Source organism: Aethina tumida, chromosome 3, assembly GCF_024364675.1.
Source record: "Aethina tumida isolate Nest 87 chromosome 3, icAetTumi1.1, whole genome shotgun sequence".
In the NCBI taxonomy this organism is placed as follows: Eukaryota; Metazoa; Arthropoda; class Insecta; order Coleoptera; family Nitidulidae; genus Aethina; species Aethina tumida.
The window spans coordinates 18902206-18929985 of NC_065437.1; the positions used below are offsets into that span (position 1 = coordinate 18902206).

The following is a 27780-nucleotide window of genomic DNA, read 5'->3' on the forward strand; positions in this document are numbered from 1 at the left end:
TCAATTAGCTTTTGCACAGAAATGTGTAGAATTTTTAGAACGACTTCGTTTTCAAAATATACACTTTTATTAGAATTTTTTTAAGAAATCGACTCAATATTAGGAAATTTGGGTAAAGGTAAATTGAAAAATTGCAAAAATGATAAAATTTAAAATTGGAAAAATATAAAAAAGGAAAACGGAAGAATTAAAAGTCGAAAATGGAATATTGGAACAATAGAAAATTGAAAAAAAAAATGAAAAATGGAAAAATATAAAAAAGGAAATTGAAAAAATTAAAAATGAAAAGATAAATAATGGAAAACAGGAAAAATGTAAAATTGTAAAATTGGAAATTTGGGAAAAAAGTACGGTTTGTTACAACCTTTAACATTTTTTATCTCGTTTTCTGTTGGACTATTATTAGATTTTTTTAAGAAATCAACTTATTTAAAATTGAAAATTTGGAAAAGTGAAGAATTAGAAAATTGAAAAATTGGAAAAATAGGAAAATGGAAAATTGAAAAATAAAAAAAGGATAATTGACAAATATAAAAAAGGAAAAATGAAAAAAATGGACAAATTAAAAATGGAAAAATGTAAATTTGGAAATTTGAGAAAGTGGAGAATTAGAAATTTGTAAAAGTGAAGAATTGGAAAATCAGAAAAATGGTTCAGCATACCCCGTATATACAAATATACGTTCCTTTCCCCCCATGTATGATTTATTATACATGGTAAACACTATGGCCATGATCTTCGGATCGGTGTCCGGAGAGGGGTTTTTAAACTTTCCCTTCTTTGTCCCCCAAACAAAAAAAAAGTTTTTTCGAAACTATATTTCTGTTTAGCTGTTTAGAGGCATTCACATCTAAATTACTTTATTACCAATTTAAAAAATGCTGAAATGATACAAAGATGAATGATGAAAATGTTCTATAAAATTTAATTACGAATAAAATAAGGTAATACGAGCAACCTGGTACTAAATATATGTTTGTTTCCTCAAAATTGGCCATGCTTATCAAGTTGGGAAAGAACTAAGTTCGTTGAAAAAAAAACCTTTTTTTTTTGTTGGGACAGAGAGGGGAAAATGTAAAAACTTCCCTCCGGGTACCGATCCGGACCGGATTCGAACCAAAATGCGATTACTCACATATGGGGAAAACAGGGTGTATATTTGCATATACGGGTTTACTGAACCAGAAGACGTGGGACTGACAAAGATGCCAGCCCCCTATCAACTGGGTTCGAAAGAACAAGTCCAATCTGAGGAAGATCCGAGATCTTCCTGGGTATGGATTGGACTTGCAGTTAGATCCGTTGGTTTCCCACCACCACTGGCTTGTGGAGCGGTAGTGAGCCCCAGAACTGAAAAAAAAAACCAAATTTGTCATAGCAAATGCTATAATAAATTTAGCTTTTACAGACCAAATTGTGACTTCACAGATTGCATAAATATTGTATTTTGACAGATATTTCAGAAATAGAGTTATTAAATTAAAATAAATCCATTATTTTCGATTTGTGTTTCTTTTAATGAAAATCTTTAACTATATAAATGCGTCTGTTGTGATAGAGATAGACTACCATATGTAGACAACCCGGTTGACAGTATTATATACTTCATGAAAATTTTTATTAGATATTGTTGACACATATAAAGCTAAAAAATAATATATAGTAAATAGAATTTGGATAATTTTCTCATAATTATATATTTTTCTGTAATTGTAAATCCATAAAGAAAAAGCAACATTAAATAAATATTTGATGGGTGGACGAGGACGTGAAAGTAAGCTCGAGTCGAGCTGCTCGACTCTACTTTAAATTAAAGCATTAATATTTTCATGAAAATTAAAGATTCTATTGAAATTTAAACGGGGCAAATCGCTTCACCGGAACACTTGCGAAAAGTAGGCAGGCATTCACAGGACGACCTGTACCCCTACAAAAATTAAACGGCTAGGTAGCTAGCATGTAAGCCAAGCGTTACCAAGGCTCGTATATTTTCCTTACTCATTAGTTTAAGGCACGAAATCTTTAACGACGTTTTCAGGTACTTATTCATGAAATGCTATACAACGCCGGTGAGATATTAGATGTTACATCAGTTTATATATAAATAAAAGAAGAAGAAGAATTATCTAAATCATCCCTAACATTTGTTAAGTAATTTTACTTTATTTCTGTAGAGTTCATAAAATCCGAGTGAATTAAAATACTTTCGTATTTACATTTTCATGTAACTATGAAAGCATAATTATTAAACCGGATACTTAATGCAAAGCCCAATGTAATCCTGTTGCATATGCAACTAAGGTTACACATTTTTAATTTTTTGTGATCAGGTGATTCTACCTTCGAATAATTCGAATTCGAAAATTTTTTTGAATTATTTTTCTTATATTACAAAAATTAATAGAAATAAAGTACCTGATTTGTCTTTGTTTGCTAAATTTATCCGGAATTTTAAGGACCTTAGCAACATCATATCCTAGACAACCATGTCGTCCACAAAATGAAAGAGAAATCAATGTTTTGTTATCTATTATTAGATTTTAATGCAATCATCATCAGACAGTGACATTTCTAGTGGTTGTTTAGAATATACCAAAAACAAAGATCGACAAAATATTTTGATGCATCAGAAAATAATAACCCTGGAAACAAGTCATTTTAAAATCTTTATTGGTTAAGAATTTTTTTCATAATTTAGATGTTCCCAGTTTGTGTTTACCAATGCTCCAGAAAGAATTTATCTTCGATATCTTTTAATAATTAAAACATCAAGCGAATAAACAAATAAATCGGACCCATTTTTATAAGATTTCATTTTTGCCAGATTTAATTAAATTAGGTTAAAGTATATGTACATTTTTTTAAATTGTAATGGTAGAAAAATAAAATCGTTACAGATAATTTATATGATTTATTGAATATATATATTGTAAACATATCTGAGTGTAGCGAAAAATATACTATAATACTCAGTGCAAACAGTTTTTTATTCTAATTCTAAAAAGAGTTTTACGAGCTACTTTATAATAGTTTCAAGACATTTTCAACAAAAAACGACATTTAATGCATTATAAGCTTAAGGCACTATTATGTAGATAACATAAGTACATAAATAAATATAAATATACTGTTAAAAATTTAAATAAAATTTATCACTACTTATTTAAGATCTCAAATTAGTCATACATTTATCTAATATGTCTTTTTTTACTCTAGGATACTCAGGATTTAATTTTAAAACTTCCTGTGCAATATCAATTGCAGCAGGATATTTCTTACATTTCATTAATACATAAGCTAGTTTGAATCCAATTGTCGGATTGCACTTTCCACCAAACCTCCAGGCATATTCATAATTGGTTATTGCATCTTTGTATCTTTGTTCTTTTTCCGAAATAAAACCCAAATATTCGTGAGCTTTGGTACAACTTTTGTTGTGTGTAATGACTTTTTGAATTAAATCTGAGGCCACGTCGAATTTTGCCGACTGAATATAATAATCCGCCAACAACAACCAACATCGTTCTAAGTACTCGGCGTCATCAAAAGTCCAAGTCGACTTTACAATTCTCTTTAACTGATTTTTGGCCCTTTGTGTTTGTTTGAGCAATGTGTATGCTGTCGATATGCCGAGTGTTCCTCCTATATTATCCTTATATGAATTCTCTGAAACAATGGCAACAAATCCCTCTAGAGCTCTCTCAATGTTATATTTGTCCTTCGTAGCCAAAAGTCTAAAATTTGTTAAAAGACGATATTTTAACATGTCCTCGCCAGAAGCTTCTAAACGTTGCTTTAATTCCTTCAGTAAACGGTCAGCTAAAATATTTTAAAAATGTAACGTTTATTTAATTAATTTTTTATATCTGAATACCTGTTTTTAATGCCATAGACCTTGAATCTCTGTATTCAATATCCTCACTATCCATAAATTGTTCTGCAAGCATCTCATCATCGGGATTCAAACAAATTTCAATCATATTATAGATAGCTTTTAGACCATATTCTGGATCCTGTCTAGAGCTATTAAAATTTTTCAATGCACCATTAAGATTTCCAATATACCACTGATACAGTGCCGTGCAAAACAGAAAGCCTGACTCTTTCGTTGGATTTTCACATCGGACTTCTGCGGTGGTCAAATATTCAGGCAAATCTTCCAAATTACCAGTTCGTCTTAGTATTTCAATTAATCTTACCAGAGCCGCCCAATTGGTTGGCTGTTTCGAGATAAGTTGAGTAAAATGGAATAAGGCCATATCAAAGTCTATCTAAAATGCATAATACACCGTGATGACAAAGCTACATCTATGTTATGCTGATTATTTTTACCTTATGAAATGCAATGTCAGCCATCATAACAGAAGCAGCTTCGTTTTCATTGTCAATTCGTAAGATATTGGTACAAGTTTGTTGACATAATTCCAAAAAATTCATCTACAATAACCATGTTACATTTTATAATTAATTTACCAAAGCTTATACTTACTTGCATATATAATTTTGCTAGAGAGACCATAATATTCACATTGTTTGGCGACACATTCAAACATTCTTTGTAAAAATTAACTGCGTCGTCCGTATTCTTGATTGAAATTGATAATTCGGCCAATTTTAAAGCAGTTTCCACAATTTCTTCCTGTTGTGAATTACCTAAAATATATTTTTTTACAATGTGATGTTTGCATACTATTATGATTACCATTATAATCAATCGCAAGTCGTTTCCTCAACCTATTCTGGGTTTCCATAGCATCTCGAAAAGTCTTTATAGCATCTTTGATATTGCCAGATTTTTCCTTTATTTGCCCCAATAGGTTATATACTTTAATCTTATATTCCAAATTTGTAATATCGTCTGTTGCATTGTCTTTGTCACATTCGCCAGCTAATAAATTTTCGGCTTTTGAGTATTCCTTTAAATTCATAAATAGTTCCGCTAGATCTAACTTTAATTGTGGATCCGAACTCGTTTTAATAGCATTTTCATAATATTTGACGGCTCTTCCAAAATAATGAGTTTGAACAAGAGCTCGACCCATCTTTAAAATTAAATACGAATCGGATGGATTTATCTGAAGAGCTTTTCCATAACTATCTAAAGCGTCGTCCGGTTCTAAAAATAATTACTAGTTTAAAAATAATTAAAATCTTCATTCAATTATTGAGACTTTTGAATATCATTGAACTATGCAACATGATAACTAAACTAATCGAAATAGATAATTTTTTGATAATTGATTTTTAATGAAACTTACTTACCCAAGATTACCAAATATGCATCTCCCAGAGCAATATACTCTTCAGATCCAGGATTGTCGCCAATCAATTTTTTGTAACATTCAAGATATGCAAATTTGTCATTTCTGTATTTAAGTAATATATCTGCTCGCTTCTTTTGAGCCTCCAAATAACACGATTCATTAGATTTAATATTCTCCAGTATCTGTAATGCTCCCTGGATGTTTTTCCGGGAAAGAAAATTGTCAACGCTTAGTAAAAATATGCGTGATTCTTCGGATGTTCCTTTCAGTTCCCTAGTAGCTTCTTCCAAAATTTTTGATGCCTCTTCGGTTTGTTCCATAACATTCAGACAATCTATTAACTCCACATAAATAGACGCTTTCTCGGCCAAAGTCAATCGCATATGTCCCTCCTTAGTAGATTGTGTATTAGCTAAAGTAATTGCAGTTGTTAAAGATTTAACTGCTTCTGGGTAAATGCCGTTTTTCTTATCCACCACAGCAGATATATAATGATATAATGGATATTCCCGAACCCTGAAGTCATTGTTGACACAAATTTCTAAACTTTGGGCGGCTCTGTCGTATAAACCTTGCTGCAATTGGATCTGGGCCATCAATAAGTGGGCATCCACATGTGAACTTGCTTTCGAAAGTATTTTTTCCAAAGTTTCTAACGCTAGGGTGTAATCTCCGCTCAAATATTGTAGTTTTGATAATAAGTACAATGGCTCTATTAAGCCTGGACAAGCCGAAACAAGCATATGCAATATTTCTACAGCTGAAGTGAGTGTTTTGTCAGTACTCGAGAGCTGTTTTGATTCTTGGGTACCAGAGATATGTTGTAGATATTCCTTAACAATGTCAAGTGTAAAATTCGGATTTAACATGAGTAAATAGTGATCGGAATATGGATAGTTCTTTAATGGTGTGAAATGTATTTCACAAACTCTTTTAAGTAGAGTTAATGCTTCTTCAGAAAAATTGGCTATCTTCGCTTGAATAAAGTACAATAAGGCAGAGTTTTGAGCATCTTTAAATTCTTGTAAGAATTCAACTTGTTGTTTTAACTGATCGGTTTTCCCATTTTCTGTGAATTCGCAAATGGATAATCCTATTAGGGCTGGCAGAGAACTTTCATCTATTTTTGTTGCCATTTTAAAATATCTCAGGGCTTCCTTAACTTGGCCACGTAATAAGCTTTGATAACCCAACTCTACAACCACATCAGAATTTTCTGAATTACTTTGGACCAACATATCTAGCAGATTTTTAATTTCGCTCAATATTTCAAGATTTTTTCCACATATTCTAGAGAATAGACGTGCAGTCTCTAGACAAATAATACTGTTGTTTGGTTCTATTGTATTCAATTCCTTGATGTAGTTTCTAATGCATGCGGCTGCTTCCTCATAGTTTGCATCGCGACAAAGTAATATTACGATGTTCTGTTTTAAAGAATCCAAATTATCTGGAGATACATTTTTCACTCTAACCATTGTCTCAATTGCTTGATCCCAATCTTTTTGTGCAAATTGAATTTTCATTTTTTGAATTATAGGTAAATTTATTGTAGAATATTTAACGACAGCTCTATTAATAATATTTAAAGCTTCTTTAAAATCATTCTGATATATATAACATTCAGTAAGGCCCATTATGGCATTTAAATTCTTAGGATTTCCATCCAATGAGGTTTGAAATACATTTTTGGCGTTAACCGTGGTACGTTGGCCATTTTGGCGAAGTAAAATAAGGATCCACCCTTTTAAATCGTACGCTTCATATAAAGTATTATCAAGATTTATTGCTTTATCTAGATAATCTATAGCTTTTTCTAGTTTATTATAAGCAACCAATACAAATGCAGAATGATAAAATCCAAGAGCATCAGTACTTTTGCGAACTTCGCGCATCTGATTATCAAGTCTTATAAAAAGTTCTTTGGACCCACCGAGGAGTTTGTTTCCGTAAATTAACGCAATGGTCGTCGCTAATTTAACTTCAGATTCCAAAGCGATACTTTCAAGTTCATGAATACCCTCCTCTAAACGGTTTATTAAAATTAAAGCAAGCGCATGATATAAATGAAGGGAAACGTCTGTTTTGTATTTAGCAATAGCATCATTGCATGCGTTAATCATTTGATTGTAATATTTTTCTCTAAAGAAGTAAAATATTTTAGCCTTCTGGTCAGTTTCATCCATTGTATCTATTAATGGTTATAAATAAAATAAGATAATTGAAATTCAATTTATTTTTCATTCCACTACATATTTGCTGTATTTTCCTTCGTTTTTATTAATCATAGAGGCAAGAAATTCACAATGAATCTTCATTTTTAAGTTGTTGGCTATCACGTAATTGAAAACTCTCTGAAAATAAAATATATTATTAAAATTACGTAATTTAGACTATTAAAAGAAGACCACTAACACAATCTCGGAAATAAATAATACCACTATACCTCAGCTAAAATATGACCCAATCCATAATTTTGAAATTCTTCTGGTACATAAGTATTATTTAAAATCATAACTTTTCCTTGTGGTTCATATTCAACATAAGCTGAGTGACCGTTAAAACGCACCTCTAATTTTCGTTCAGAAAAGTTATTTCTTAACGAATTGTTAGCTAGTTGTTGACGCGCAAGTTCTGGAGACTTAATCGAGAATAATCTCACAAAAGATTTTGCGCTATTCATTTTCAAAATCAATTTTACAAGATAATTTATGAGTTACATTTAATTTACAAGTCAATATGACATTTAAAATAAAGCAATTGTTAAGAAAGTGCTCATTAAAAGTACTAGTGCTGGTATTGACAATACCAGTACCTATGTTTATTGTTTCCTGTTATTGTTGTGCCTACTATACATCTGGCCAAACCAAAATAGACAAAAATTTTACAAATTTAAATGACCTCATCACAGAAGCTTGAAGGAATATAGACTTGCCGTATATTCGGTCTCCGCTACGGGGATATGTTAACGTTAAATTAAATAACACATCTTTAATAATTAAAAATCCTTATCAAAATTAAAATTGTCTAGCACAATTCAGAAAAATATATGTAACATTTATAGAATCAGAATATAGCAGTTTTTGTAATACTATATAAAGCAACAATAATAAAATAATTAAATAAATAAGTTATTGCTACATATTTTGAAAAGTTGCTATTATAGTGACCACTAATAAAAGATTTTCATTAACATTTTTGATGTGTTTTGCCTGTTTCCAAGGCGATATTTTTGTTACACTTTTACACATAATTGAAGATACTAATATAAAGGCACCACTATATATTTAACCAACTTTATGTTATAAAAATAATAACATAAGATCATATATGTAAAACAACTAGGCATATTGTATTTGTAATTTATTGTAGGCGCGTGTTAACGTTATCAGAAAAAAAACTTATTTTCCAATAATTTTTTTTTACATAAGATGGAACGAGTTAAAAAATAATCAAAATAGAAGAGACCTTACTGTAAATTAATCTAATAACAAAAATTGAAATAATTATTTATGAGGTATTTAATTGTAATTATTTCAGGAGTGATGGCATTAAATACTCCAAACATATTTATATAGTAATTATAGTCATATAAACAAAAACCACCACCAATAACTACTCTTTTATATACCTCTGCTAAAATACCCCCTAGACCATAACCTTGGAGAGCATCAGGTATCTGTGTATGAATCAAGTGGTAAACTTTTCCATGCGGTTTATACTCCACAAAAGCTGTATGGCCATTTACTGTTATTTCTAATTGTTTATTATTGCCATTATTTACTAATGGATTTGACGATATTTCTTGCCGGAGAACTTGTGCTGAATTACGTGTCAAATGCCTTACAAATCTTGTGCTACTGTGCATTACTGTAAAAAAAAGTGCATCTGAAATAATTGAAAAATAAATATTTAATGTATTATGTACCTTCTTTTTACAATCCACACTAATAACACAAAATACTTATGAAAATAATGCGTATAACTTCGAGTAACCTTTGCACAATCAAAACAAACACGCAGCGGCATCTATATTTACTCTTTTACACAACACTCCTCTATTATATCTGCAACCAACATCACAGTAACTCTTAAATCGGGACAACACCTCAAAGTATCCATACGGCACACATGTTGCGCAGTTAAAGAATCCTTTCATTACCATAGAAATATTTGGGATAAAACTGAATTAAGTAACATTATTATTATTATTTCTCAAACAGTAGATAGTTAATATATAAAAATTGGTCAATCTAATAATTGAAATTATTCTTTAACGTTTGTGTTTTATTATTCTATAAAGGTACTTTTACATACATATTTAACTATAACTTTTTTGAAAAATCACAAAAAATATTACATTAATTTTCTATAAATTAAATTCTATTTCACTTGTCACTATAAGCCTGTTGAAGTACTGCCAAGTACGAATAGGATGATTTCAAAATCTACAACGAAATTATTAAAAAAATTAATTATCATTATCACACTTATATTATATTACTCCTAAAAGGGTTGTTAAAGACAAAGTAAAGAATTTTCCTGCTGTAAGGGAGACAGGCATTTTACATCTTTCCAATAAGATGATCAAAGATTTTCTTACGGACATTTCTGATTCATACCAAGTAGACAAAAGTGTAGCTACTAATAGTTCTTGTTGCTATAAAAAGATATTTTAATAAAAATTTTTCTATGAAAAATTTACAATTACCTTTATAGAAACATTATTTCCATACCAGCAATATATCGCAACTTGAGTTAGCAGAATCATCAAGTAAAGTAATAAAATAAAAAATTGTAGACTTTGTGGTTTAGTCTAAAAATATACACTGAACATATTTTACAAATTGCTATAAAATATTTTACCACAACTAACTGAAATCCTGTGAAGCAAATTACCAAACAACTAGCTAAAAATTGTACTAGAACGCCATAACTAAATACTTCTTCTATAGCTTGAATGTACCTAGAAATTTATGAACTTGGACACTACTCCAGTTAATAAGTAAGCTTTTTGTTTGTTATTATTTTTTAAAACTAAATCCACATTTAATAAGATTTAATTAATTAATTAATGGTATACAACGCAAAACCACGAAAATGGTGTCAATTCAATAGTAACATAAAACAAAATTACAAACAAAAAGTTAATATTAATAAAGATGACTCCACAAATGATATTTATATGAAAACATTTGCAATTTAAAACTGAAGCCGGCTTGATATGATAATTCCATGTATTGCACATACCTCAACAATTCAATATGAAATACAATATTATTTCTTAATATTTGGTTCGAATTTTTGGAATGGTAGTTTAATGTTTTCATATTGTCCTCTAGAACATTAAATAAAGCCGATGCCACCGTAATCAACATACAATCAACCGTGTCGAAAGTTGAATTATTATAAGCACTCATTGTGATTGTAACCATTTGAAATATGTAAGTTGTAATATACAAATAAATATTTTTTTTAACTTCATATGGAATCCAACCAGGCAATGGTAAACCGTTGTCCAAATCTTCAATAAAGGGACATATGGCATAGAATAATAAAACAATACAACAAAGAACTCGGTAAATAAAAAATATTCGTTGAGTATTAGTAATATATTCATTTAATATTACGATTTGTCTCTCAGAAAAACTGGAGAACATTTTTATTCTTAATATACCTTCCACATTAAGCATGCTCTTTCCTTTAATTAAAAAAATTGATAATTTGATTATCATTGTAACGTGAGTGATCAAAAAAACCAGGGCATTCGATATTTTCGATAAATCATTGTAATTTATGACTACCAATATGACCATAGAAATCATTTGTATAAAATCCATGAGTAAAGTAATAAACACTTTAAGATACTTCAGAACATTAAACTTTCTCCCAGGATAAAATCCGGAGATTGTTAGCAATTTTTTTTCGAATTCAAAGCTATTTCGCAAATCAAATTCCTAAAATATTTCACTCATATTTGAAATATTTATGAATATATTTTGTTACTTACTTTGCGGAACATATTTTTTGTGAGTGAGGTAATTTTTCAAGACAACACTTTTTAAAGCTATTATTCCTTCAATCATCTTATATATAAGTTCCATTTCAAAGAGCATACTTAAAATAAAATTACAAATTATACGGCTTTGATGTCTGATTTATCGATTTTATAAATACTCTTAAATTTCTGTAAATGACAAACGATGTGAATAATAAAACAACTCATACGTTCTTACTTTTGCAATATCTTTATTTAGATTAATATATTTTTGATACATATGCAGTGCTTTGTAAAATACGTGGACAACTGATTATTTGTAATGACTTAAAACTATATAAAATCTTAATATTTTCTAGAATTTCATATTATAATACTATATTAAACCACAGTTATTTATGTATTTGATATAATTATTATATATATATTTTTTTCATTAATTATCCGTTCTCAAATCTATGCATGGAATTCTTAAATTAGACCACATATCAGTTTTTGTACGTCCTTTGTAACAGAGCTAAACAAGAATAGGACGCTTTCAATATCTAGAATGAAATATTAAAAATTAAATTATTAGTACAATGCTTGTGCAAATAAATTAATGAAAATACTAACTGCCATTAATGTTGCTAAATTTAAAATAAAATATCTTCCAGCTGTTATAATCAAAGGTCTTTTTGCTCTTTCCATTATCAATATCAACATTTTGCGAACTTTGACACTAAAATTTAACCAATTGCTCATATAACAAGCAGTTGTTATTTCAGAACTCTAAAATGTTACTTTTTAATAAATGTGGAAATTATATTAAACAAAACACAAGTATGCTTACACTGGTCATTATATTATGTCCAAAATAACAATACATAGCTATTTGGCACATCATAGTCATGAAGTAGCAACAAAGAAGTATAAATTGTGCACCCATGTGAGTTGAAATCTAAATAAAGTGCAGTTTTAATTTGTATTTGAAATATTTTCATTTTGTTATCTTACCACAATCATTTGGAACAAAGTGGTACATATTACCATAACTGTTGCTGCGAATTGTACTAAAACACCATCCGCAAATGCTAATTCCACCGTGTTTACAAATCTGCAATACAATAATTAAATGAAGTAAAAAAAATTAGGGCCGACTTACCTGTGTATTAAAGAATAATGTTTTATACAACCTTTAAGATTTGAATAAATATTATCTTCACTACAGGAATCTCCATTTGTCCCAACAGATTGTAGATTTTCCTTTAAGATATCTATTTGTGATGTTGCTATTGATATAAAAATAACGCACAATAAATCCTGGTTTGAGTTTATTAAAGCACTTATTCCGACTCCAATTACTTCAAACCCAAAGACAAATCCATAAAAATTGTCTTGGTTAAATGGCAACCACATGTTAAGTGGATAAACTTTTTCTGTAGATTCTTCAAAAAATGGAAAGATCATATAAAATGCCACAACTGATACGCATAATATTCTGAAAATTATAGCCAATATTTTACAAACTTTCATATGGTTATTAATTATTTCTACACCACGATGATTTGGTTGAAATATAGGTTTTTTTAACATTTCTTCTATTTCCAAAATGAGTTTTCCATTTCTAATTAAATTTGTCATTTTTAACACAAAAGCCAGCTGTGTCATTAAAAACACTAGAACGTTAGCTACTACTTCCACATTATTTATTTCTAAACAAATTTTTATGAATAAACCAAATACCACTATATAAGAGTAAATCATAAAGAAGTATGCAGACAGCACAGTAAGGACTTTAGTCTCTTTGTCTAAATTGGGATATATCCCTGTAAAAAACAACGTTTTCTTTTCAATAACATATAACTTGTTTAAGTCGATCATTTTTTCTGTGGACTAAAGTCGAGATTTTTCTATATATGATTCACAGCTGTGAATATTTTATTAATAAGGAAACTTTCAGAAAACTAGGTGTAAGTTATATATTTTTAAAACTTTTTTGTTGTAATTATAGGTTTGTTTGACAATAAATGTTGATGTGTTATTATAACATGAAATCAGGCATCATGAAATACTATTGTATTATTGAGTACTAATTAAACTACATATTCATAAAAATATTTCAGAAATAGAACAATAATTATACTAGGCATTATGTTGTATTAAATTAATAAAAATGTACGGTTTTAAAATTTCAAATATAGTTTGACATATTCATATATCATTATATAATATATAATAATAAGAAACTACATTTGAATAAAAGTAAATACAAGTTAACAAATTACACATTATTTCTTGTACAAGCGCTGTAAAACCGCAAAATATGAATATGAAGATCGCAAAATCTACAAATGAAAAATATGATTTTTTTATAACATAAAAAATCATAAACTCCTTACTGCCATCAATGTTGCTAAATTTAGAACAAAATAATTTCCTGCATAAAAACGAATTGGTCTTTTGGCTCTTTCCATAAATATCATTAACATTTTACATGTCTTAGGACTGCATCTATTCCATTCAGACATATAACAAGCCATACTTATACCAGAACTCTGAAATATAAATTACATCTTATTCTTTGATTAAATATCTGTGAAAATAAACATACACTTTCCATTATTGTATGACCATACCAACAATACATTATTACTTGACACATCATTGTTTGAAAATACAAAAGCACCAATATAAACTGCATACTTTGAAGAGGAACCTGAAACGTAAGAAATTCCTTTCCAAACTCAATTGTTGAGAAATCTCTTTCTTACGACTATAAATTGAAATCCAGTCATGCAAATTACCACAACACTTGAAGCAAACTGAACAAAAATTCCTTTTGAAAAGAGGTCTTGAACAGTCTTCACGTATCTAAAATATTATAAAATAACGTAAATTTATTTTGTAAAAACTTCACTCACCTCAAAATCAGAGAATAATGTTCAATGCAATGTTTCAAACGTGTATTAACAATTTCATCTGTTACAACATCCTCCATATTATTGACAAGACTTTTCAGCTTTTTTTTCAAAATTTCTATTTGTGCAGTCCCCAAGGATATCAATTTAATTGTTAAAATGTCAATATTAGAGTTGGTCCATGCACCAAGTGCGATTAATGATACTTCAAAGAGAATGATGGTGGAATGATAACTATTAGGATCAAATGGATACCACAGGTCTAAAGGGTACATGTTCTCGGATGAAATATCAATCACTGGGTAAATACCATAAAATAATACCACTCCAACACACAAAAATCTAAACACTACCGATAAATATTTGCTCGAAACCATTGAGTTTACAATTATTTCGGTTTCTCCCAATGAAACAGTTTTAAAAATGGGGTTGTTCAGAATATCATCAACCAAACACATTTGGTGTTTGTTAAGAGCGAAGTTTGTCATTTTGCTTACAAAAGCAATGTGAGTCATAAGGTATAATAAAATATTTGAAGCTTTTGTTATATTGGAAACTTGACAAAACAGCTGAATCAACATCAAGACAAAATGTAGATAAACCAAAACAAATGCCATGATTGCAGACGTTATTAAAATGCACGTGTACTTCATTTCATTCAAAGGATATATACCAATAGATTTTAAAAATGCTCGTTCTAGAGCATATACTTTATTGAAATCAAACATCATGAATAAAGTTGGATAATGTTGAACAACGATTTTATGGTAATAGAACATACAAAAACAACAGTAATTATTAATAAAGGCAAACTTTCATAGATTTTTTAGCAAAATTTCAGTAAAAAATTCCACTCGGAATATGACTTGCACGATGTCTGAATTATATATGTAGTTATAGATAGTTTATAAAAACAGTAATGATTCTCTTAATTAAATAAATATGAAGTATAGTAAAATATTGTTATTTTAGGTAAAAAAATTAAATTCTAGAATAATTTTTTAAAATTTTCATTGTTGGAAATGGTTAATTTTCCATGTGCATCTTTTATTTGATAAAATATTCAAATGAAGTAAAATGAAGAAATTTTTGTTTTTGTTATAGACTAATGTTTATCAAAATTATTAAATTCTTTGTCTGTGAACTAAATGTCGTCTACTTGATATATCTGAAAGGCATTGTAATAATATTTATTGGTTAGTAAATAAGTCATACATACGCGAGAGATGTGAAATGGTATCCTAAAAATATAGTTTTAAGTTAAATATTGCATTGAAATTTTAAAATATTACATGCATTATTTTTAAATACCTACCTTAATATCGAAATGTAATTACGTTAGGTTGTATAAAATGAATACTGATGCATTTCAAGAAGTAGCATTGATCGTATATACAATTATTCTCCAATTAACATGTTAGAAAACTAATAATACCTTTCCTTGCATAATAAGTGATTTATTAAATACCACTCAAAATATATAAGACACACCCAAATGAATAACTTAGTCCTTGTAGAAGGATTGTGAATCATGCAACCAGCTTTAATCATATTAGCACATTAGTAAATTTGTATTAATATTAATTATCAGACTAGTAACAAAATTGTTTGATACAAAATTAAGTGGTTGGCAATCACTAAATATTTTTCCGTTTTTGTTTAAATACTAAAATATTATGAAAATAAATATATAACTCCCATTTTGTGTATGAGATATCTATTTCGCAGTTCCTTGTATTAATGTGTGTTTTAAAAGTATTTATATATTAGGTGGTACCTTATTTTATTACAAAAAATGTAAATCTCAAAATTAAAATAGGATCATATAAGTATAACAATATCTGACAAAAAAATATTTAAAAAATTACTTAATAAAATTAGAATTAAATTATTACAGAACAATTTTGAGAGAACTTTCTCTCTGGAATCTCATTTCACAATAATTTTCCTTTTATTTCATTATAAAAATTAAATATTCAAAATAAAATCTAATATATTGATCCTTAAAAACAATTTTTGGAATTATTTATTTTTATTATTTCTTAACAAATCCAATAAGATATTACAAATATTAATAACAAATTGATTACATCATATAGGAATTACTCTTCCACTTTCACCAAATCTTTTATTTATATCAAAAAATTTACAAAAATTACATAAATATGTATGTCATCATTGAATGTGTACATCTACATGTCATAAAAAGTAAATAAATTGAATGTTGTTAACAAATTAGTGTATTCTTTATTATTATAGGCTGTTACATAGCCTACATTATTAATTTAATGTAAATTATAGATGAAATCTTATTTTACTGGTCACTATATGCTCTTTGAAGTACTGCCAAGTATGAATAAGATGATTTCAAAATCTGAAACGATGTTAGTAGTAAATAATATTCTTCAGTATTTGTATTAAATTACTGCTAATAAAGTTGTCAAAGACAAAGTAAAGAATTTTCCTGCTGTAAGTGTGACTGGCATTTTACATCTCTCTAATAAGATGATCAATGGCTTTCTTACGGACATATCAGATTCGTACCAGTTGGTCATATGTATAGCTTCTAAGAGTTCTTTTTGCTGCAAAAGTTCTAAGTTTATAATATTTTTGTAATGAAAAATTAGCTATTACCTTTATGCTTATAGCATTTCCGTATCAACAATATATTGCAACTTGAGTTAGCATGGCCATCAAGTAGAGTAATAAAATAACGAATTGTAAGCTCTGAGGCTTCGTCTAAAAAATTATTTATATTAAATTGAAAATTTCATACATTTCCATTTATTTCAAAATATTTTACCACAACTAATTGAAATCCAGTGAAACAAATTACCAAACAACTAGCTAAGAATTGTACTAATATACCATAACTAAACATTTTTTCTATAGCTTTAATATACCTAAAAAGAATGATTGACTTATTCGCCTATATTATCATAAATTTACCAATATTTATTGTAATTATACATTTCTTATTACTTACCGCAGTAATTCAACATGAAATTCAATATTATTTTTTAATAACTGATTCGAATTATTCGAACGATAGTTTATTGTTCTCATATTATCCATTAGAACATCAAATAAAGCTGATGCCACCGTAATCAACATACAATCAATTGTGTCGAAAGTGGAATTATTATAAGCACTCATTGTAATAGTGATAATTTGAAACACGAAAGTTGCAATATATAAAAATATATTTTTGCTAACATCATATGGAATCCAACCAGGCAAAGGTAAAGCATTGTCTAAGTCATCAATGAAAGGACATATGCCATAGAAAATTAGGGTCATTATACAAAGAAGTCTGTAAAAAAAGAATATTCGTTCGGCACTAGCAATATATTCATGCAATATTTCGATTTGCTTCTCAGAAAATCTAGTAAATATTTTAATCTTTAGCATATCTTCCATTTTAAGCATGCTCTTTCCTTTATATAAAAAAATCGTTAATTTGGTCATCATTGTAATGTGGGTAATTAAAAAAACAAGAGCATTCGATATTTTTGATAAATCATCGTAATTTAGTGCTATCAATATAATCATAGAAATCAGTTGAATGAAATCCATAAGTAAAATGACAAACACTCTAATGTGCCTCAGAATATTAAATTTTCTGTCGGGATAGAATCCGGAAATTGTTAGCAACCTTTTTTCAAATTCAAAGCTATTTCGCAAGTCAAAATGTAAAGCCTAAAATACTAGAGTATTATTTCTAATATTTGAATATTTATTTTGTTACTTACCTTGTAAGACATTTTTTTATGAGTGAGTGTTTCCTTCAAAATACTAAAGCTTTTTTTCCATGTACCATCCTATTTATAAACTCATTATCAAAGAGCATATTTGAAAATTAATTATATGTCTGATGATTGGTATATAGATTTTATAAATATCCTTAAATTTGTCTTAATTAATCCAATTATCTACAGAGAAGTGAAGTACTTTGAAAACAAGTCAAACGATATAAATAATAAAATAACACACATGTTGTTGTCCTTTGTAATTCTTCAAAATTAAAATATTGTTGACATGAGAGAATTTTATAACTCGACGTTTGACCAACAGACAGAATATTAGTTAATTATAGGTTACATTTGTTAGAAAATTATAAAATTTTAGAAAATATGAAATATATTTTTAACGAGAATAAAGTAAAAATACAAATTAAAGTAAGTTACACTTATATTCCCTCTAGTGTTCTGTTAATATGCAGAAAATGTATTAATTACAGCCTTGTATTGGCTGTATTGTTTACCTTGGTCGATATTAATTTTAATTGAATGTTATTCCTTGAAAAAGTTTGTTGTGGCGTAAATTTCCTTCACATTACAAAATAAAAAATTAAATTTTATTAACAAAACGCAGCTTCTTAAACGTTTTTCGTTTTAACTTGACAGTTTGTTTGCAAATATGATACCATGTTACTCACAAAATAGAATGAAATAGTAAAATAATTTTTGTAATATTAGTGTAGTTACGAAACAAACAATTCACATAAAAATATCACTTTGTAACGAATACTTTGAAATTAAATAACTTTTACAGCTGCTCTTCTTATTTTTATTTTAGCTTCGATAGGATAAATTCTCGCTTGTTATGGTGTTCCAAAATGGTTGGTAAGTAAATTTGTCACATTTATGTCATAATAATCTTTATTACCTAATTGCATTTTTCTAATTGCGTTTCTAATATTATTTAATAAATAACATAAATTTAAAATTGACAATAATTTTGTTTGTACATACATACATTAAGTGCACCTATTAATCAATTATATAGAATTTTATAATTCAAGTTACTTAGAATAAATGTGCTGCAGAACAGCTAAATATGAGTATGATGATTTTAACACCTGAAAATATTTTTCTTATAACATATCGCACTTGCATATAATAAAAGAAAAATACCGTTATGAGTGTAGGCAAGGATAATGTGAAAAAGTTTAGGGCTCTCATCGAAACTGGTTTCTTTGCTCTCTCCATCATTAATATCAAAGATTTACGAATATCATGACTACAATTTAGCCAATCACTCATGTAACAAGCTTCAATAATATTTGTACTCTAAAAACAATTAATTTATTAAAGTTTTTTATAATTACATTTAAGTTAGTGACTTACACTTCCAATTAAAAAATGACCATACCAACAATACATAATTACTTGACACAACATACACATAAGGTAATTTACATACATTACAAATTTTGAAGTTGATAGAGGAATCTAGAAAAGTAGCAATTTTGTCATACAAATATTAGCACTAGTATTACAAATTATACTTACTGCTACTAACTGAAATCCAGTTACACATATAACACACATACTGGAAGCAAACTGAACGAAAATTCCTGGAGAGAATGACTTTTCGATTTCAATTACATACCTACATAAGACAAAATAAATTTATATTAATTATATCAAATTATCTAAAAGCTTATACCTCAAAAGTAAATCGTATAAATGTAAGCATCTGTCCAACCTTTTAACAACCTCTGTTTCAATGGGAATGTTATTTATTCTAGCTTCTGTAATTTGTACCAATTTTAATTTCAGTATTTCAAACTGAGCTGTTATTATTGAAATATGTTTGACACACAGAATGTCGAAAGTTGAGTTTAACCAAGCACCAAGACCAATGCTGGTCATTTGACTTATAAATATTACAGTATAATAAGGTCTTGTATTGAAGGGGAGCCACATGTTCAACGGATATTGTTCTTCTGAAGTAGCATCATAAAATGGAAAAACGCCGTAAAATATAACAGCTATAAGGCACGTAATTCTAAAAGAGTTAGCCAAAAATCTAGCATTTATTTCAAATGAAGTAATCATTTTTAATTCTTCTTCATTCGTATCTGTAATTAAGGAATCATTGACTATTTTGTCCATGTTCCTTATATGCTTATGTTGAAAGACAAAATTAGTCAATTTTGATAAAAAGGCAATCTGTGTAAATAGATAAAGTAAAGCCTCAGTTGCTTTAGTTACGTTGTCCAGATGAGTAAAAACAAACATTGTCATTAGAAATAATTGGGCATATTCTAAAAGAAAAACGAATATCCCCGCTATTTGCGTGAAAATGTTTCTTCTTCTCCTAGGATAGATATTCGTTATTGTTAATAAGGTTTTTTCAGCGGAATAGAGCTGATCAACATTATACGTCTGAAAATTTATTGATGATGTTATCAAATACTGAATTTGATTATACATACCTTAAATAAATGTTGATTCATGGTATCCTAAAATTAATTTTATGTTCAATTTCAACTAAATATTATTTTTTGAAATGTTGATTTTTGATGTCTATCTATATTTCAAAGTAATTAATGTAGGTTCGATAAAATGAATACTGATGAATTTAAAAAAATAGCATCGATCGAGGATGCAATTATTATCCAATCAACTTATCAGAAAATTAATAATACCTTTCGTTGCATAGTAGATGCTTTATTAAATATATCACTAAAAATATATACTGAACTCCTCAACAGATAACTTAATTATTAAGCTAGTGGTCAGAAACTAGATCTGCGATTTTTTATAGAGATAGTAAGGACATTTCTAGAACTATGTTCGTCCGATCTTGTTGTCTTTAATTCTAACCCCTTTGAACAAAGTACTTGTAATATTCACAAATTAAATAAATTAAAGAATGAGTGTCCCTTATTACGTATTGTAACTGGTAATTTTATCCTTAGTAATTTTAGACAATCCGTGTAACATTTCAAATAATTTTAATAAGATATTATTACTCTGACATATTGATTACATTTTGGTATACCATTTAAAAATAAAAAAGATAAATTATAACAAAAACATTTATTATAGTTATCTGTACAAGACTAAGTACATACATATAAATCTGTTGATCATAAATATTCAGAATTAGTACAATTATGACTGTATTTCTTGTTATTGATACCTAGATAATACTATACAAATCTAAAAATATATCACAACAATTTTATATTATTCATGCCGACTATATTTTATTATTTTTAAGCCATTCAATGACGGAGTTTAAATGCTTAGTTTTCCAATTGATCCTAACTTTAATTTGATCTACTGTGCCTTGAAGAATTGTTGATACCGTTAACAAATCATTTTGATGCAATTTGTAGAATGTTGTGAGCTGAAATTGAGAAGAATATTAAATGTAAAACAATATTTTTATAGTGAGTTCTTACATCTTCTAAATCTATTTCAGTTGACAATTGAGAAACAAAATCATGGAAAATGGAACTAAATACTGTATAAACATCTTCAAATGTTGTATAAATCCTTTCCCAGTTTAATCGTAAAAATTGAAATCCTGTTCTTACACCTACTGGATGATTAATGGATTGCCAAACATATGGTATGTTTTCCAACGTAATGTTTCCCTGAAGACAGTACTCCAAATATCTAAATTTTAAAATATTTATCACCATATAATAAATAATAAATAAATATGGGTACTACCTATTAATAAGCCATGGATCATTAGTACAACCCAAACTTAAATATGCTTTTTGAAGGTCTACAGGTTCTATAGACGGTGATAATGTACGATTCCACAGGAAGTCCCATTCAGTTATGCCACCATGTTTGATGGCCACACACTGTGCTATAAATCGATAGTCCACTGGTATTCTAAAAAAAATCAAAAAATATTTTTATAAAACAATAATTATAAGACGTTTACGGATTAAGTTGATCAGGTGTCTTCAAGCTCATCCAATTGTCATATTGTTCTATAGCCCAACGAATGCATGGTTGATATCGCAATTTACAAACTGAAGTTACTAAGTGCAACCTTAAAAGTTTCTCATTTTGAGTGTCATAAGGTCGGTCTTTTGGACCAAGCTCGTCGAACATTGGACCAGCCAATTTCAACAAATATTCGTCATATAGACCAGTGTATTCATAATTACTGATAATGACGCGTAACTCCTCCATATTTCTAAGTGCACTGTACCACGGAATGTAATTTTGTTCTTTTATATTAAGATATCTTGTAAGTTCAAATGCGACCGTATAATTTAAAGCACCCATGTTGGATAAATGGAAAGCATCATCCATTAGTTGACCTCTATTATAAACTGGGATTCTTTGTGGATTTTTTAGAAGTTGATTTTTAAGGAGTTTCCAATTATATATGTCATAATTAACGCGATAAAATCCTAAAATTTTCAAAGTTGAAGTTGACCATTTGAAACATGAAACTATAAATCATATAATATTTACCAGTTTCATCAATGTTAAGTAAAACCCAGGAGTCGTTATCAGAACTTGTTAAATTTAAGTCAATCTTGCGAACATTTTCCATCCATATACTTTTTGGAGCATAATCTTCATCACTGGTTATGTAATTAATGGGTATATACCACAAGGTCTCCGAAGGTATGTTATCTTCAGACATTTTAGTTTGATTAACTGTACCTATTTCCGATGTGTAATTTCTAGTAACTGTTACTAAAGGATATCCACTCTGAGTTGTCCATGAATCCATAAGAGCTTTAATTGTAACATTTTCTGGAATTATACTTTCATTTCTAGCTGTGATTGTAAATATTTCCCACAAATCGTTCTGATCAACTGACGTGTATGCACTAAAATATCATTGAAAATATTATATTGTTATACATATTTTTAACATAATATACTATCTGCGTAGAAAATTTTGTAATCCCTTATTAAAAACATCTTTGGTTAATGTGTAATTTAACATTCTCAAAATTGAACAACCTTTTTGATAAATAATAGTATCGAATATTTGCTCAATCTCAGCTGTGCTTTTTATTTCAGTTTGAATACTATGAGCTGATTTTAAACTATCATAGTATAATGTTTTATAAGTATCTCGCAGTTGCAAACTACTGTAAATTTGCCATCTTGGTCTCAGCTAAAATTATAATTTATAAAAGTCAAAAAAAGTGTGTGCCATTAAATTGTATAAAATTACGTTTGTTAAAACTACTTCGGATATAAATGTTCCGAAACCTTCGTTCAACCACAAATCAGACCACCATTCTAATGTCACCAAATTGCCAAACCACTGATGAGCTAGTTCGTGGGCTATTTTATTAAATATAAAACTTTTGGTCTTAATACTCCTTGAATCAGGATCAAACAATAGAGCTGCCTTTCTATAAAGAAATATTTTAAATTCCATTTTTATGTCATTTAAATGTATAATACCTAAATGATATTAAACCCCAGTTTTCCATAGCACCTTTTCCAAAGTTCGGAATTGCCAACAAATCTAGCTTTGGCAGAGGATACTTAATCCCGAAATATTGTTCTAGGAACGGAAGTATTTCCTCTGTAACTTCCAGAGCATACTTTGTTTTAATTATATCATCTTTAGGTGCCCAAACTTTAATGACAGGTCCAACATCTTTTGTGACATTACCGTTACTTTCAAAATCACATATAGTAAAAGCAACAATATATGTTGACATTGGCGGTGTCTTCATAAAATGCGACCAGACCCAGCCAAGTTCTGTATCATTCCTAAAATATCCATGTGGAACGGTGCGTCATTTAATTAAATATGTAATGTACTTACTTTGGTTCCATTTCGCGTAAAGGCATGTTCGATAAAGCAGTCATATTCGTTCTGTGAGCAATACTGATTTCAAACGTTGATTTGAAGTACGGCTCATCAAAACACGGAAATACTCTACGGGCATACACGGATTGGAAATGCGTAGTCGCCAACCATCTATGATAAAAAGATTTGAATACATATATACCAATTGAGGTTGATGTCTTACCTTGTATTTCCTTCGAGATCCACATAACTAGTTTTATACAAACCTTTCAGATTATTTAAAATGTCTCCGGAAAATTTAATATCAACTGTGTATGTGTGACCTGGCTCGAGCAGATACATCATAATTATAGTTAATTTAAAGTTTTCGTCGTCCATTAGAATATCTTGAATGGTTAGGTTTATTTTTTCCTTCTTTATTACAACTTCTGTAGTTGTTTCTTCGGTTATATTAACTTCCGTTGTATTTTCCATTTGGATTTCTTGGGTAGTAACTTCGGGAATTTCTGTAGTCGTTTCGATGTTCTCTAATTTTTCAGTAGACTCTACACTATTATCCTCATTGTTTTCCAAAACAGGTGGTGATTCTTCAATATTACTGGTATCCCTTTTTAATTTATGTACATCATCGTTAATAACTTTATACTTTTCGGAGTCATACGTGACTATTCTGGTTGTGTAAACAGAAATATCCGACTCTGTGATATTTAAGTCGTCAATGTTTAATATTATTTTATTAGTTTTTCTGGTGCAATTTACAAGAATCTGTACGTGCCCAGTAAATGTGAAATTCCTCTCTGAATCCTCGTCCAAAATTGGATGGATCCACAGCCGATAATTTAAGGGATATATTGATTTCGGTAATCGAATACCTTCCTCCGGAAGTTTTTCTTGAATCGTCTTATTGATAAGCTTTTCTATGTCATTTGATTCACTTTGCAGCTGCAAAAATAATAATTGCAAAGCTAAAAAATGATATAATGAGAATCGTTGGAATCATTTAATATATTCCATCAAGTCTATTATTTTAATTAGAATTAATAGTAAAATTAGTACAATAGTTTTAATTACAGCCTTGTGTTGGTGCATAGTTCACCTTTATCGCTGATATTATTTATAATTGGAGGTTATTCCTTGAATAAGATTGTTCTAGCGTAAATTTCTTTCGGATTACGTGGTTTTGGATTATTAATTGAAAATAACTACCTTACTATTTGAATTTATAATTAACATGTATTAGCTCTACAATTACATTTGTACTGGTTATTTAAATATTGATGGGATGACACATAACTTATGGGGACTACGTAACTGTATGTGTTTTGTAAATTATTATATTGATTTTGTGATACTAAGTAATGGGAGAAAAAATGGATATATGATAAATGACACAATGAGATTCTATTATACTTAATTCATCAGCTTTTTTGATAGAGGTACACCAATTTTAAAAAAGTTATACGTTATAAACACGTATGTATGTGTCTATACCCATTAGATCATAATTATCATCATTAAAGAAACATTGTTTAAAGTATTAAAATTCTCACACGTAATAAACGTCTATTATTCATAAAGTATAATGAAGCCACACAAATTATGTGGAAGTAGATACTTAATGTTTCACCTATTGTTTACATTCATGCTTCGAAACACTGGAATGTTAATTGATATGACAACAATTAAAATTATAAAATTAAATGTGCCATAAAGGAGTGACATTTTGCCAATTCCAAAATAAGACGGAGACATTTGTGTATGTGCTACGAAATAGTACATTTCCACTATTTAAAAAATGTATTAATAAGTTATACGTATAAATAGCAGGGTAATTGAATTCGCATTTTCAAGTGTAATTATAATATATATGTACAAAATAATGACTTCCTTTATATCTTTTTTCAAGATATTTATAGCAAGGACGGAAGTAAATTAATTAGTATATTTAAGTAAATTATTCGTCTGTAATATGGATAATAATAATTGGACATTCCATAGTACATTAGGTCAGTTACTTGTAGAAATATTCCGACCGAAAAAGATTTACGTATAAATTGTGAAATATTTTTGTCAACAAAATCGGTTGTTAAGAATTTACACGTTTCATTTTTATGAAGGTCGAAGATTTCGAACGTGTGTCTTTTTATTCAACATCTTCGAGATAACATTTCATAAGAGAAAATTTATTGGTATTTTTATTTAAATATTTGGGTGTGCCTCCAATAAAAGTTTATTGAGAACCGTTGTTCCATATTATAAATTTAAAATATGTTACTTATATGCAAATATAAACTAAAAAATTGTAGTTAACTAATTACAACCAATTTTCATGTGCGGTCTAGAATTTCCAGAGAAAAATCCAATTATGCAGCGGCAATTGTATCTATATTAAATACATATATATGAATTCCTTAAATATTAAATTAACAAATATAATAATTTATTTAGGTTTACAATTCTGTATATCCTTTTATTTGTACTTTATTTTATTAATGATTTTTTGTAATTAATTATTAATTATTGATTTATTTAAGTAAATGTTGTTTCATAGAGGCTTTATTAATTATACCTTCCCAAATACATTTTTTGTACAACTTACCACTTCCAATTTTCTGTTTGGTCCATAGTAATACATGAGCATTACGACTAGAACTAGAGATGTGATGGCCAGGACGACGAATGCTATGGCTTTTTTGGTGGTAACAAAGCATCCACCGTTTCTGCTGTACTTAAGATCATTGTTTAGAGCGTCATCAGTCAAAAATTCGGCTCTGCTAGAATGGAAGCCTACCCCTCCTCGGCCCATTATTTACACCTGAGTAGATGAAAGAAATTGTTTTTATGTGCGTAATTATTACTATTGATTACTGTAAATATTATTTTTTATTTACAACAGAATTGTTTAAACGCATTTATATGAATATTGGAGATGACCGATTTTTCATAAATTATTAAACAATTAGACGAAATCAATTTCAGATTTCTTGTTATATTTACACAAAAAATAAAACATTAAAAAATATTTTGTGTACTAGCATTAAAACATATTACTATATTTAAAACGTGCCGCTATTTTAAAATCACTGAAGATACGAAAATCTGTTATTCATAAGAAGCAACTCGCCAACAAGAAAGTATGTTTTGTAACCTTCAAGAATACCTTTGATTGTTTGTTGTATTTTACATTTATTAGCAATGACGTTGCAGTATTATTTTTACTATAGAACTTTAAACTTGGTTGAAAAATTATGATGTATTAGATGTAATGAACTTACAAACAAGAATCCCGTTGCCATTAAATAAACAAGTTTGTGATTTTTCTAGGCTACATTCATTGACAGCAACTATGCTCTAAAATATTCTAAGAGTATGTTACTCAATAATATATGAAAATGTATTTGCAAATTTTTTATTAATAGTTCATCAAATGAATAATAATAATACATTTTGTTTACTAGCTGTTTTTTATAAATATCACATTCCATTTCATCATACCTGTTTTTGTTTATATTCTAATCCAGTAACATTTTAAATAGTTGTTTCTCGTAATTAAAATTTGAATTTACAACGAATAACCATAAAACAAAAATATATTACCTCAACTATAACATTCCTCAGACAACAAATCACAAAGGCCACTTATTTTATCACAAAACTCTAAACGCGTTTCCGATTGTTGCACATCACATGATCAGCATTCATCGGATTGGAATAATGTTTATCAACTAACAAAGTAGAAAAAAAACCAAATTACCTTTAAATTTGACCTCCACTTTTCATTACTGAATTAAAATGAAGCAGAGACAGGTAGGTATTCGTTCAATTAGCATACGAATCTATTCACTGCGACACACACACTCACCGATCATGCACGTCATTTGGCATTATACAAAAAAAAAAATAAAATAAAATAAAACAAATTCGATAAAATTTAAGCGGCAGCGAAAAACTCTACGCGTGCTGTGTTCACTTTACACGATCGGATACTAAACTCGATAAGGTGAAATTTATTAAATTTTTATTGCCGCTTATTCGCGAATGTTTAAGGAATAACCGGCTATTATCGCTAACA

At 28.6% G+C, this 27780-nt stretch overlaps 7 protein-coding genes and 1 non-coding gene across 10 annotated transcripts in view; 1 reads left to right on the forward strand and 7 right to left on the reverse strand.

Moving 5' to 3' along the window:
• LOC109593864 (troponin T) overlaps positions 1-27780 on the forward strand; it is a 168468-nt gene that overhangs the window by 107118 nt on the left and 33570 nt on the right. The gene's annotated exons all lie outside the window — the stretch shown is intronic.
• On the reverse strand, positions 1862-2015 carry LOC126265172 (U12 minor spliceosomal RNA). Its single transcript, XR_007547714.1, has one exon. It is a non-coding gene; the product is annotated as a U12 minor spliceosomal RNA (small nuclear RNA).
• LOC109593878 (tetratricopeptide repeat protein 21B-like) lies at positions 2897-9285 on the reverse strand. Its single transcript, XM_020009007.2, has 8 exons — positions 9193-9285; positions 8896-9134; positions 5263-7618; positions 4703-5116; positions 4490-4653; positions 4333-4437; positions 3875-4271; positions 2897-3819 (listed from the first exon to the last, which is right to left on the reverse strand). Exons 3-8 carry the CDS (start codon positions 7448-7450, stop codon positions 3164-3166), a joined length of 3924 nt encoding a protein of 1307 aa, XP_019864566.2. The 5' UTR covers positions 7451-7618; positions 8896-9134; positions 9193-9285; the 3' UTR covers positions 2897-3163.
• On the reverse strand, positions 9653-17926 carry LOC109609678 (odorant receptor 94a). Its single transcript, XM_049964186.1, is given in 11 exon segments — positions 9653-9712; positions 9769-9924; positions 9976-10080; positions 10131-10235; positions 12259-12358; positions 16481-16536; positions 16589-16744; positions 16797-16901; positions 16966-17065; positions 17149-17861; positions 17915-17926. Coding segments are annotated over 11 exon segments (1668 nt in total).
• LOC126265073 (odorant receptor 30a-like) lies at positions 11712-12386 on the reverse strand. The gene is made up of 4 exons (XM_049965539.1): positions 12259-12386; positions 12095-12202; positions 11878-12033; positions 11712-11807 (listed from the first exon to the last, which is right to left on the reverse strand). Exons 1-4 carry the CDS (start codon positions 12292-12294, stop codon positions 11751-11753), a joined length of 357 nt encoding a protein of 118 aa, XP_049821496.1. The 5' UTR covers positions 12295-12386; the 3' UTR covers positions 11712-11750.
• LOC126265072 (odorant receptor Or1-like) lies at positions 13362-14995 on the reverse strand. Its single transcript, XM_049965533.1, has 5 exons — positions 14166-14995; positions 14016-14115; positions 13856-13960; positions 13644-13799; positions 13362-13589 (listed from the first exon to the last, which is right to left on the reverse strand). The coding sequence occupies exons 1-5, from the start codon at positions 14939-14941 to the stop codon at positions 13533-13535; spliced, it is 1194 nt and encodes a 397-aa protein (XP_049821490.1). The 5' UTR covers positions 14942-14995; the 3' UTR covers positions 13362-13532.
• On the reverse strand, positions 18916-19822 carry LOC109609679 (odorant receptor 94a-like). The gene is made up of 5 exons (XM_049965538.1): positions 19614-19822; positions 19457-19556; positions 19292-19396; positions 19079-19234; positions 18916-19023 (listed from the first exon to the last, which is right to left on the reverse strand). The coding sequence occupies exons 1-5, from the start codon at positions 19817-19819 to the stop codon at positions 18967-18969; spliced, it is 624 nt and encodes a 207-aa protein (XP_049821495.1). The 5' UTR covers positions 19820-19822; the 3' UTR covers positions 18916-18966.
• LOC109593865 (aminopeptidase N-like) lies at positions 20978-27766 on the reverse strand. Of its 2 annotated transcripts, none has more exons than XM_020008991.2 (12): positions 27463-27766; positions 26308-26523; positions 23932-24650; positions 23724-23879; positions 23354-23668; positions 23118-23301; positions 22819-23057; positions 22400-22764; positions 21858-22335; positions 21635-21805; positions 21361-21577; positions 20978-21305 (listed from the first exon to the last, which is right to left on the reverse strand). In XM_020008991.2, the coding sequence occupies exons 2-12, from the start codon at positions 26512-26514 to the stop codon at positions 21156-21158; spliced, it is 3201 nt and encodes a 1066-aa protein (XP_019864550.1). In that variant the 5' UTR covers positions 26515-26523; positions 27463-27766; the 3' UTR covers positions 20978-21155. The 2 variants fall into 2 exon arrangements, with proteins under 2 accessions (XP_019864550.1, XP_049821479.1); XM_049965522.1 differs by lacking the exon at positions 27463-27766 and adding an exon at positions 27306-27437.